A 12,749-nucleotide genomic window follows, 5' to 3' on the forward strand; every position below is an offset into this window, starting at 1 on the left:
ACGGACGGACAGACAGCAGGGAGGCGGCGGCCATGGGGCTGCCCGCGCTGCTCTGCGCCCTAGCCGTCCTCAGCTGCCCGATCTCACCGCCTGCCGCTGCTGCCCGAACCGGTGAGTCGCGGGGTCGCCGCTCTGCGGGCTGCCTGGAGGCGGGCGGGAGCTCGGCTCGGTTCTGCAGCCGGACTGGGCGAGCGGGGGGGAGAGCCCGCTCGCTTCGGCGCTCCGAAGCGCTGCGGTGGGTGTGCTCGTGCGGCCAAAACGTGCTTGCGGCCAAAACGTGAGAGCCCGGGCGCCGGGCGGATAGCTGCGCTTTGGTCAGATAACTGTTGATTGGGTTTGGTTTTTTTTAGTATGCGCCGTAGTTCTGGAATACAGATGCCGGAAAGCTCCGGCTGTGCCGCAGGAGAGGTGATTGAAGACAAAGAATGGTTTACGTCCATCCCGCGGCTGAGGGGATGCCGAGCGGTAGCAGGTGATGGAGGAAGGAAGGGGCGAGGAGACGGGATGCGGCGCTGGGTGCCCCGGCAGCGCGTTGACAGCTCCGGGAGCCCCCAGAGTGGCTGTACAGGTAGCGCCGGGCGGGGAGATGTGCCAGCACCAGCCAGCTCATAGCGTGCTCCCCGATTAGTTGGCTTTCTTCTTTGTTTAACTAGCAGTAGCGCTAATGACAGCGTGCGCTCTGCCAGGTGAGACCTCGGACCAGTCTGGTTCAGATCTCGACTTGACAGTGCAGTGCGCAAGGAAGGAGTGCTGAAGACATGTGTGCAGCCTCGTGGGTTCTAGCCGAGGTACAGTGGTGCAGAGCTGAGTTAAGCACTTGCAGATAGCAAGGATTCTTAATCTGCAGGGTTTAACGCTTCTTTCAATGCAGCGCTCCTGCCAAGGGAGCTGGTCAGAAGAACAGAGGGTCTGCAGCTGAGGGTAGGCCTGCTGAAACGGGCTGAAAGAGAACTGAGCTGGTGCTTGTGCTGGGAGGAGAGGACCAGAGGGAGAAACCTAGTGCTGTTATACAGCTTATCCTCACAAAGACATGAGGGAATAGAGAGGCCACGACTGTGTTTATGCTGGCAGGGAACGGAAGTGTCCCTGTTGAAAGAAAAGGGGGGAATGTATGCGTGGGAGGTAATCACAAGCTACAGAAGTTAATGTTGGAAGAAAACTGTTCTGCTGAATGCTCTTATTCCAGTTTAAGAAACATCCAAGCTTGTTTTCCTGCCTTCTGCAGTGTAGACTTCATTAAAGAACATCCTAAAGCACATCATTCATTTGCTGCTTCCTTAGGAAACAATGAAGAACATAGTTATTGTATGATATCACTCAGGCTAAGGGAAGAAAAACTCACATTATTTGATGCACAGTAGAAGCATTAAAGCCCAACACCTGAGCATGTCTTCTCTCTCCTTTCACCCACTCCCACAGCAGTGTCACTTCCCCACTGTCCCATACAGCAGCCCTGTTTTCACCACAATGTACTTAGTTCCCAATTCATTTGCATTGTTCTGTCCCTAGGCTCACTCTGCCCTTGCACCTGCAGCTTCACCCCTGCTGTCTCCTTGTTCCCTCAGTATCCACAGTTCCCACCTCGTTGGCCTCAGCTGGTCCTGCAAACAGAAGAAAAAAGGCAGTTTTGCAGTGGGTGCTGGGCACTTGTTTGTGAGCTCTTCAGGTTTTGCCTCTGAAGGGCCAATCAGCATGCTGGCTGAGGTCTGAACTGGCCCACGCTTTCCTGTGTGGGGATAGGTGGGTGAAAAGAGAGATGTTACCATGGCTCGGAACCAGCACCTGTAGTGAAAACTATGGAGAAAGGAAAGTAAAAAGAAACAGTGTGTAAGAAAATGGTACTTCAGTAAGGTGTGTTAAAACTGCTACTGCATCATTTGTGTCATACAGCAATGAATACTGTATAAATGGAGAGATGTGACAAAGAATATCTTAAAAAAAAAAAAAAAAAAAAAAAAAAAAAGGTGTTTATTGTTACAAAAGCTAGTCAGTGTCATCTCTCCTATAAAATTATCTTCCTTATGAACATGTCTCACTTGCACATCTCAATCAATCTTTACCTAATTTATGTGCCAGTAAAAAATTTAGATTCTAGATGCAGGTTATACAAAGAGGAGATACAAGAAACAGTTTTTGTTGTAAGGCAGTGGTGCAGCACCACGAATAATGTCCAGAAATCAGTATAAATGGTTGTCCAGTGGCACATCTTTAACTGGCTTAACCGATGTTTAGTTTCCACTTAATAAAAACAACCACTGGGAGATGAAGATAAATATTGCTTGTTTATAAATGAGTATATAGAAATACTTCAGATTTTCTCCTGGTGCTCAGGTGATGTGGGGCAATTTTAGAGATTGGTCAAAGCTGTTGTATTGTTTGCTCTCTGCTTTTCTTCGCACAGTACAGTACCCAGTAGCTCCTTACCTATGAGAGCAGACGTGAAATGAAATCACAAAATAGCGCTGTGTAAAGCAAAGCATCGTCTTTGTAAGCAGAATATGGGAATGATAACCACAAATCCAATAACAGCACTCAATGGAAGACAGAACACTATAGTTTGTTAAAGACAAACGGTCCCCAACTTACTGAGCTTTCTGTGTCATCTCCCTGTGCCCTGTTGAAGAATTAATGCAAGGATCACAGGCGGTAAAAGGAAAATTCAAGCTACTGAGTATTTTTACCTTTTGAAGTTTTTTGTTAGAAGCAAACTGTGTATGTAGCACAATCCTGATGACAAACCACGAGTATACAACTTCAGTGATTTATCCCATCATTCTTATTAAACCAGGGCTCTTTCATACATCATAAGTACAGGCAGCTATTAAGTCAGTTAGAATGCCATTAATTATCAAAATAATAATCCTGGAGTTTTGACCTCTTTCCAGAGGATTGGGTGTCAGCCTAGCAAAAGCAGGATGACTGTTTAAATGCTTGTGATCATTATGCTATCAAACCTTTATTTCGGTTCTAACAAATTATTTCTGTGGCTAAAAATGACTTAAGCTGTAGCCAAATGTATTTTAGAGACATATGACATCTTATACAGCTCAGACTGAATACCAAGAAGATTCTGGCATAGCTGTAGCTGGTAGTTTTAAAATCTTTTCTGTAGAGCTACTGCATTTGTTTTGCTGTGCTGTCATAGCTTATAAGTAAAGTTTGTTTCCTATTACAGATCATCATACGTTTACTGTCAGGGTTCATTAAAATCTTTTTAAATAATACGTTGTCATTTCATCCTCTGCCCGATCTGATCATTGGCTTTTTCAAGTAAACACTGACACACAAGGAATCCAGAACCCCCGGGCAGTAACATTCTTCCTTTCTGTTTTATCATGCATGAAAAGCACTGTTGGTTTTTCTAATAGTGTACACACGTGGGTTGTTCAAACAAAAATCTTTGCGAAGGAAAAGAGCTGGTATGTGGCTATCAATATCTTAAGATTAAATTGAACTTCATTAAGAAAGTTTAAATTCCTGCTCTCCCAAGAGAGGTGGAGTAACAGCAAGGTTAAGGTCTCATCCCATTTTCCCGTGCTGCTGAGTTTCAAGTATCATCTAAGTTTAAGGTAAGGACATGGTGTTGTAACAGCGTCAGGGTTGAGTTTTAAGCTCAAAATTAAGTCTACATGAAGAATACGTAGTTTTTGCCAAGTATTATTTCAGATAATGTTAATAGAATTCAATTTACTTACGGAATGTTCTTGTCCTGAATTATTCCAATAGGTTTCTACTTCTAGGAAAGTTTGATAATGGAGTAATGCAAACTCAAAATACTTCAGTCTCTAATTCATCTTGTAAATAAGTTAGCTCCAGGAATTCAGCACATAATAAAATTATTAGCAATGTTTAGGTAACTATAAGGAATAGCCAAACAAAGTTCAGTGGCTGGTAAATAGAAACTCTCCCAGTAGTCATTTTTCTCACAGCTTATTCATACTGTTCTGATGAGTCACTGTAAAGAAGTAAGACGAGTTACTGGCAAGAATTTTGGCTGTAAGTGACTTAACTTCCAGTCACTATGGATCTGTGGGTCCACATAGTTCACTTGCAAGTCCTCAAAAAGTGAGACATAGCAGCGTTGCTTCACTGCAGCACTGCTAGCTGAGGTGAGGCAGCAGAGGTGGAGTGCTTTGCAGTTCGGGGTTCAGGGAAATGAGAGGTGCTTGTCAGCAGCACCTCAGCTCCCGTATCCTGTAGACCTCAGTAGCACAGTTCTCGTCTCCAAATGCAGCTGTGTTCTCACCAAGGTGTTTATATCTGTGCTCTCCTCTGAAACATGCTTGCCTGATGTGAAACCATGTCACGTTTTCCTTGTGCTTTGGCTAAGGAGGAACCAAAAAGGAGCTCTGGGGTCTGGGATGTCATCTTTGTCCTTTCCTGAAGTTTTTGGTTTTAGAAACAGCAATGGAAGAAACAGATATTTGAAGTTATAAAACAGGTGTGTACTGGAGAGATGAGAGGTACAATTAGAGCTTTTTCATCACTCCTACTGATGTCTCAAAGCTTTACTATGAGACTTGTCTCTCGGCAGGAGAAATCAGGGTGTTCTTATTTTTCAGTTGCATACAGTTCTGATTTTTCCAAGGGAGGTGAACACCATCGGTGTCAATTGTGACAGGTTTCTCTTGCCATAATCACTAAGCAGTGGAAATTGCATGACTATTCAGATAGCTGCAAGCTCAAGTTAGAGATGTTAAAAATAACTTACACTGCATCTGAACTGCTTAACTAAGAGCTGAGTATTCAAGCCATCTAATGACTTGGACTGAAGGTCTAAAATCACGAAAGACGGGGGATCTGTAGTTCTGCCTTTTGATAATCTTTTCTGTTGGAATGAACTCTGGATCCTTCTGTAGTAGATCCTTGTGTAGTGCCCTTCTGTGCAAACACTGTATACTAAATCTCTTCTACTTCTTTGCCTTTTGTGTTTTGGTAGATAGTTCCCACTTCAGTTTACACAGCAATTTCCAAGATTTGAATTTTTCCCAGCAACTTTTTTTTTTTTCTCTCCAAACTTTAGAGGATGTAATCAAGTAACATCATACACAAAAACAGTTATGTCAAACATCCCCTCGTTTGTGCCACCCACCCCTCCCCCCCGTCTCCCAGGATGCAGCTGTGATGCAGTGTGATACTGCTTTAAAAACTAAAAATCCCCAAGTCCCTCTACCACTACTATGATTTCATCCCACATTTTACTAATGTTCAAGATGCACAAGGTTCCTCTCGTGTAGCCTGCTCACAAAGGTTAGTAGTTGGCTGCTTACAACTGCTCTTGTTACCGCCTGCTTCGTTAAGATGCTTTTGTTCTCATCTGCATTGAAAAATAAATGATTTAAATTACTGTAGAACAAGCAACTGCATCTAAAGAACAGCATCTTTAGATGGGTGAGTTACTCCTAAGTATTTTCAGCTCACTGATTCAAGCTTACTCAACTTAATTTTTATTTTGGTAGTCTAGAATTCAAGAGATCATTTGCCTACTATAAGCAGTACTACTATAAACAATAGTAGTAGCTGTCACTTCTGTCAGCTTACAGAACATCTCAAGTAACCTACACCTAACTACAGTAAGCTGAAAATGATGGTCTTCCAGAACACTTCTCCAAAAAATTATCTGAAATAGTATCTACAGTAACTCTTCTGATGTTTGTTTTGTTTGTTTTTACATATGTGTGCCTTTGCCACGCGTTCAACTCCCTGTAATTCTCACTTTCCTAACTTGCTATGGCTACATTCCAAAGGCAGACACCCTTTTCTGACTCATCTTCAGTAGCAGTCGCTGAACCATGCTGCAGAGGAGCTGGCTGTGGAGACAACCCTCGTGGCAGGTTCTGGAAGTGCTATAAAGGCATGCTGGATGCATGCCACCCTCAGTACACTGCAGATTGCAATAAGTAGAGCTGCTGGAGCATTTCAATCAATGCAAGCTGTGGCTACCTGTTCAGCATAGGCTGATTCATGCCAGCACGGACAGCTGCAGGAAGGCATCTGCCATCTAACTTTAGCTTCATCAGGCCATTGGGATGTCTCCAGAGACTACAGAAATATCTCAGTAACTCAATGTTTTAGTTGCATTTTAGCTTTTTGTTACTTTAGTGACATATAATTCTAACAGGAATTCTGGGTATGAGTGCCATGTTTATCCCAGTACCTCATTTCTTAGAAAACGTATGAAAGGTCAGACAAAGAAAATCAGTGGATGGCAACTTTATAGTTCTTGTGTTGAAGTAGCCCACATATATGAGATTGATTTCTTAAGCAGAAAGAGAATTCAGTTGCTGTCAGAAGGAGCTTAGAAGCTGAGAGTTAAGTGTTTGTGGAGGGCATTTTACCCAAACATGTAACAGGACCTAAACAAAAAAAGATGGACCAATATCTGTGAGCAGACCACGCTTTGAATAAGAAATTAGCTGCATTATTTTGTGTTAATATGATTTTAGATTTCCTCATTGAAAGATATTTTCACTTCACTGCATGTAGACATTTGCTTTCTAATCTCAATGCCTTCTTATGTTTCAGACCACGCATACAATAACAGCAGCGTGAGGGGCAGAACTTTCCTGATACCTGACCGTGGTGAACCTATACCTGTGGAAGATATTGAAAACAGTGCTGAAAATGATTCGGAGGTTGGATTAGGATCTACCAATCAGAGTAGATCACCTCCACATGAACAACGAACAGTGTCAGTGGAAACAGCAGGATATCTCACTAGTCCGTGGCTGACCCGTTTTGTTCCTTCGGTTTACACATTAGTGGTTGTGCTCAGCCTTCCTCTGAACATTACAGCCATATTTGTGTTTCTGAAAAAAATGAAAATTGAAAAGCCAGCTGTAGTTTACATGCTGAATTTGGCTCTTGCAGATGTACTGTTTGTAAGTGTGCTCCCTTTCAAGATTGCTTACCATTTCTCTGGAAACAACTGGGTATTTGGACCTCGGATGTGCCGCTTCGTCACTGCTGCTTTCTACTGTAACATGTACTGCTCAGTAATGCTCATGACAAGCATAAGCTTTGATCGCTTCTTGGCAGTGGTGTACCCCATGCAGGCTCTTGGCTGGCGTACGTTAACACGTGCCTCAGTGATTTGTTTCATCATATGGTTTGTAGCAATAACTGGAGTTGTACCTTTTCTCATCAGAGAGCAAACTATGGAAATACCCAAGTTGAATATCACAACCTGCCATGATGTGTTAAGGGAATCTGAGCTTCACGGCTATTACGTACACTTTTTCTCTGTCTTCTCATCTGTTTTCTTTGTAGTGCCATTTATAATATCTACCATCTGTTACGTGTGTATCATTCGGTGCCTGAGTTCTTCTAGTATTGTTGCAAGACAAAATAAGAAGACACGTGCCTTGCTCCTGTGTGTGGCCGTTTTTTCAGTCTTTGTCATTTGTTTTGGGCCAACCAATGTCCTGCTATTAATTCACTATATCCATTTTTCATACAACAACAGTTTAGAGTATCTCTACTTTGCCTATCTACTCTGTGTATGCATCAGCAGTGTTAGCTGTTGCATTGATCCCTTTATTTACTACTATGCTTCCTCTCAGTATCAGAGACAACTGTTTAGTCTCTTGAGTTGTAAAGAGACTTTAGATCCTAACAGCAGTAACAGCAGTGGCCAATCAATGTCTACCACTAGCAGAAGAGGCACGTGCTCTACTAACGCAAATAACAGTGTCTACAGCAAATTACTAGTAATACAGTGAGATCATGTGTCTTACACATGCTTAATTTGTATACAGTTCAGTCAAATAAGGAGATACTATATCCAAGAAGTGCAGAAGCTTATACCAAGTTGTGCAACATAGTTTCATTACAGTAATGCACAATCCAATTTAGTACAAGTGTATGTATTTGTATGTGTATTGTATTTGTAAATAGATTAGTGTTGAGGAGAAAAGTATTTCTTAATAGTATCTGTTGACTGTTTTTTAGATGAAGTCCTTTTTACAGACAAATATTTAAATTGTTAGTGCAATTTATTATGGGGATATCATGAAATCCTATTGTAGGATTTTCAACTGTATCATACAGGTTAAATTTCTTACTTAAGGACTTCTGTCCATCTAACCGTTATTCTATGAAGAAAGTGAAAATATCTTTCCAGGTAGATTTTTTTCCTTTATTTCTGAAATAGTCCATATGCCATATTTTTATAGTGTTGTCTTGCATTGTGAGCCCTTAGACTGTATATTTTACATTTTTATTTATGTTTATGTGGTGTTAGGAATTTGAACAAATAAAAAACAGCTATTAGTTATTGCATTTTGTCAAAGAAGATTGCCCTCAGTGGCTCAGAGTAGCTTTTCTTTCAGTATTCTTACCATTAGTTTATGCTAAGTGTCTTGGTTATAACAATGGTAGAACCAGATTCCACAGTAGATCAGTGTTGAACAGCACCTCTGAAAATACACTGAAAAAGCATAATGAATCACCTTCTTATGCAGTTTGAAAATATATACTTTCTTGCACATTATTAGTCATCATTTAATGATTAGGACTTGGAAGTATCCTTTATCTCTGCCAAGTCTGAATGTTTTTTGTATTTTTGGTTGTGCATACATCAACTAAAATTGCTGTCATATGCAAGTAAATAGCTAACTTTACCCTCTGTAGCATTCTTTTACTACAAAAGACAATAAAGCTAAGTAAGAGGAATTCAGTGTTAGAAACAAATGTGTAGATAATAGGACTTTACACAAAGCTGGAAGCAAAATTAAGTAGAAATTTGGTTAATGTAGGTTTTGCCACAGGAATCAGCCAAGAACAACAGTGGCTAAATGTTGCCTTCGGTCCATCACAAGGGATAAACTTAATCTTCCTGCAGGTACTGTGTGAGAGAAGTTTCTTTGTAATGATCTTCTCTTGTTATTTTTTACCCACTTCTTATCAGACTTAAACGCAATTAAATGCTGAATTACCAGTCACTGATTTTTGTTCTCAAACAGTAATCAAAAGTAATTTCTGAATAAGTAAACAAAATAAAAATGTATGTATGTATTGTTTGTAAGGGTAAAATCCACAAATGTTTATATGAAACAATAAGATACATTCGCATTTTGTTTAATATTATGTTACCAGTTGCTGGTTGATAGGTTGGCTTGTTCTGTTTTTTCAGTAAAAAGTTTATCTTAAAGCTATGGGAAACAGCTTTGTGCTTGATGAAAAGTTACCTCTGTGGTTCCTGTAGCTATAAGCTGGGGTACTGCTTTTTTAGGTTTATCAGTAATTGGAAGTTATTTCAATGCTGTGGTATTTTGTTTACTCTTACATAGCCAGAAGAGACTATCTGGTCAGTTTTGCAAGAACAGTATTACAAGATGGGAGGGAAGGTACTTAATGTTTTAACTTTCTGTATTATAAACTTAAGTGATATACATAAATGTTAACTCATTGTGTTCATTTCTTGTTACATATTCCTATCTTAACCAAATAAATTAGTCTCTACATCTTTGAGATATAATTCTACTGCTTGGTTTTGTAATGCTAAACCTGTAAGCCTCTGAAAATTTGCTGGGCTCCGTGTTATGTAAAAGAGATTGCTGTACATTGGTCCAGCCACAGATGCTCCAGAGTCGCAAAACCACATGTTCTTCATTCTTAAGAATGGAAGAAAGCATAACTAGCATTGACTCATAAGTGCACGCATAGATACATACATATAGATACATACATATAGATACATACATATAGATACATACATACATATGTATGCTGCAGGGGAGTTTGAGTTGTGTTTTTTTTTTTAATTTTCCTCAGTGCCATAACATATTTGTGCAATAGGTACGTAGTGTGCAGTGCAACCCAAGGCCTCGCATGGGCCTGGAAATTGCAGTTGCTGATACAAAACCCCCTGAATATTTTGGTTCCAATTCAAAACTGAATCCTGACATGGCTCTAGACTGATGTTACGGAACACCAGTGTCCATGGTTTTATATGAAAGTTTCATAGCAAGGAAACCTGAAAAGAAGTAAGTACATCAGCTGGCAAAACATCCCAAACAATGAAGTTAAAACTCTTTAATGGTGTTTTTCAGGATGACATTTTTCAACATTATACAACTTTGACTGCAAAACATGCAAATTTACACTGCAGCAAACGAAGTTATTCCACCATGTGAACAGGTGGTGTTATCATAATCTTTGTATGCTTGAGAATGTTTGCAAGCAAGCAACTTCTTCCTATGCTGTAGGGTGAAAAAAAAAAATAAGCAAATGCTTATCCTCATGAATAAGAACATCAACAAAGATTCCAAATAACAACTAAAAAGGATTTTATCTAATTGTTTGTAAACTGTTATTCCATCTCTGCTATACACGGTACCAAGGTTGGTTTTGCTGGTAATTCTAGCTTATGTACAAATGCCAAGACCAAACCGAAACAACAACGAAAACACCAACAAACCGACAACCCCAAAACACTGTTAACATGAAATTCTTCAATAAAAAGGCTTTACAAACAAAGTGCGTCTCTTCTTTGTAACTAGACTAAATGCTGGTTGCCTTTGAAAAGTATTTTTTTGTCCAAGCGTATTTGAAAACACAACCCTTCATGTGCAAAAGTATCCCACTCACATTGATCCTCTGCAAGTGCTTCAGCAAGCCTGCAAATACATCTCTGCTGCGTGCTTAGAGGTGATCTGTAATTCCTGCATAGAATAATACCCGTGCTAACATTAAGCAAATGCTTTTTTTTTTTCTTTTTTTCAAGTAAATGAAGAATTTCTTCTTTTAACCTCATAGAGCTAGTGTCACATTTCTTCTGGTTGTGTTTTGCTAAAGTTTCAGCTTCATGTGATTGCAAAAGTAACCAGAAGATCTACTGCAGGGTTCACCTACTGCAAGAACTAGAAAATTAATGTGAGTAGGCAAGTCTCATACCCAGAAAATGACAACTGAAGCCTTACTGAGCTTATCATTCCTGTGCAACCAACTATGTAGTTAGAAACTGTTGCATTTCTCAGTGTCTGCTTTTGCTGCTGCATTTTGTGGCAAGATTTAAAGGAAGGACCTGTTCGTGCAGCATTGGTTTATTTCAAGCCAATCTCAGAAATCTGAGCATTTAAAATTAGCTTGTAACTGCTGAGAGGAGCAGTGAAGCAATGTGGTCACCATTTGAGGAAGTTATTACTGCATTCTACTTTTACTGGCATGATCAAGCTAACAGAAAAAGCTAACCACCTTTTCATGCTTAATGCACCCTTGCATTGCTAGCTGGCAATGAAAGTAACTGTTTCAGAGTGAAAATCTAAGTACAATGAAATGAAACCTAGCCATGATCACATGCTGTTTTTTCTTGAGCCCTCTTCGCATTCTTCATTTTCTTCATGAGGTGAGGACTAATGTGCATCATTTTCTGCATGCAGGGAGCAAACAAACTTGTGCCAAATGGTATTTGGAAGTGAGGAGTTGTCAGGCAAAAATGCCTTTCAAAGCTTGCTAATGTTACCAACCTGACAGATCTGTGTTATAGAAATATTGGCTGCAGATGTGTGGGGGTGAAATCTGTAATCAGCATGGTTTCTGTTGGCAAAACATCTCATACAGCTGCTGTCAGTAAAACTGATTTCACAGGGGTAAGACTGGCTTGATGCAGCGAGGCAACCGTTTTGCAGGGTCTGGTGCATTCACACATTACCTGCATCAATTAATTCCAAGCACACAGTTGCCACAACAACCTGCTCCCTGCAGCTAGGCTACAGACAGATGAGTTGCTGTCTGTTACCTCTGTTTACCAAATTTAGTTTAATGCATCCAGAAACATGAGCATGACTGTGAAACATTTTTAGGACAGTTGGACACAGGCTGTTGCCACTGGATCTCTCCCATGTTGCAATGGGATGCAGAGACAGACAGAAAGTTTTAGAGACAACAGGTCACCAACTACAGCTCTGCAATGGAGATCGTTTACAGCTGGGGGAAGAGCGAGCAGGGTCAGGTGAGATATTCAAGTAAGTTGCTTGCTAATGCTTTTTTTTTTTTTAATCACCAGCATTTTTTATTTGATCACAGTTTGATCCTGTAAAGTGAAGTGAAAATGGAAGTCTTATTGGGACCTCTCATGCACTTAATGCATTTGCATGATATTTTGCATTTAGCAAGTGCTAGACCTGGTTTAGAGATAACTAACACAGCTGGAGAAGTGAACAGAAATAACATGCTATAATCCAAGTCACCACGAGGGAGCATTACAATGATTAGGTACAGCTGTTGGAATTTGGCTTGTTGGGGAGATCATTAGTAACCGATATGGAAAAATATGCTGAACTGTGAAAATATCAGTTCTCAGTAGATCTGAAAATGTGAAAAATATTGGAAATTTCTTGGAAAAAATGGGTACCTTTATTTGGAACAGATTCTCTGAAAGTTTCAGCATGACTTTGAGGAATCAATTTTCCTCCCTTTGTACATAATACCCTTATAGTAATCATGGTTCCTCTTGCACTGAAGCAGCACAGCTAATTTCCTCTCCTGAAAAGCAAGCCCTGCCATTTCGTGTGTTACACAGGTCTGCAATGCACTACAGACAGCAGCATTCCTCTACTGTAGTCAGACATGATGAATTCAACATGCAGACATAGGGTCAACAGTGACAATCTGGCCTGCTGCGCTCCCTCACCAAAATAAAAGGCTATAATAATTACACTATTCAAATTAATCTCCATCCCACTGTAAGTCTAAAATCACTGTCCTTGCCATTCTTTGATCATATTGGGGTTTTCTGTTTCTTGTTT

At 40.4% G+C, this 12,749-nt stretch overlaps 1 protein-coding gene and 1 long non-coding RNA gene across 3 annotated transcripts in view; one reads left to right on the forward strand and one right to left on the reverse strand.

The window, feature by feature from the left end:
- The window catches only part of LOC128074677 (uncharacterized), a 406,066-nt gene that overhangs the window by 306,038 nt on the left and 87,279 nt on the right, over positions 1–12,749 (reverse strand). The gene's annotated exons all lie outside the window — the stretch shown is intronic.
- On the forward strand, positions 5–9,478 carry F2R (coagulation factor II thrombin receptor). 2 transcript variants are annotated; one of them, XM_052670721.1, is made up of 3 exons: positions 9–111; positions 351–472; positions 6,526–9,478. In XM_052670721.1, exons 2-3 carry the CDS (start codon positions 352–354, stop codon positions 7,719–7,721), a joined length of 1,317 nt encoding a protein of 438 aa, XP_052526681.1. In that variant the 5' UTR covers positions 9–111; position 351; the 3' UTR covers positions 7,722–9,478. The 2 variants fall into 2 exon arrangements, with proteins under 2 accessions (XP_052526680.1, XP_052526681.1); XM_052670720.1 differs by lacking the exon at positions 351–472 and having other exon boundaries at positions 5–111.

The sequence above is a fragment of the Tympanuchus pallidicinctus genome, unplaced genomic scaffold (genome assembly GCF_026119805.1).
Source record: "Tympanuchus pallidicinctus isolate F22 unplaced genomic scaffold, pur_lepc_1.0 scaffold9, whole genome shotgun sequence".
NCBI lineage: Eukaryota > Metazoa > Chordata > Aves > Galliformes > Phasianidae > Tympanuchus > Tympanuchus pallidicinctus.

What these genes read in the sequence shown, in the direction of transcription:
- F2R (XM_052670721.1), top strand. Translation starts at nt 352, where the DNA reads ATGCGCCGTAGTTCTGGAATACAGATGCCGGAAAGCTCCGGCTGTGCC. An exon ending in GGGATGCCGAGCGGTAGCAG is followed by an intron (nt 473 to 6,525) that starts GTGATGGAGGAA and finishes CTTATGTTTCAG; the next exon opens with ACCACGCATACAATAACAGC.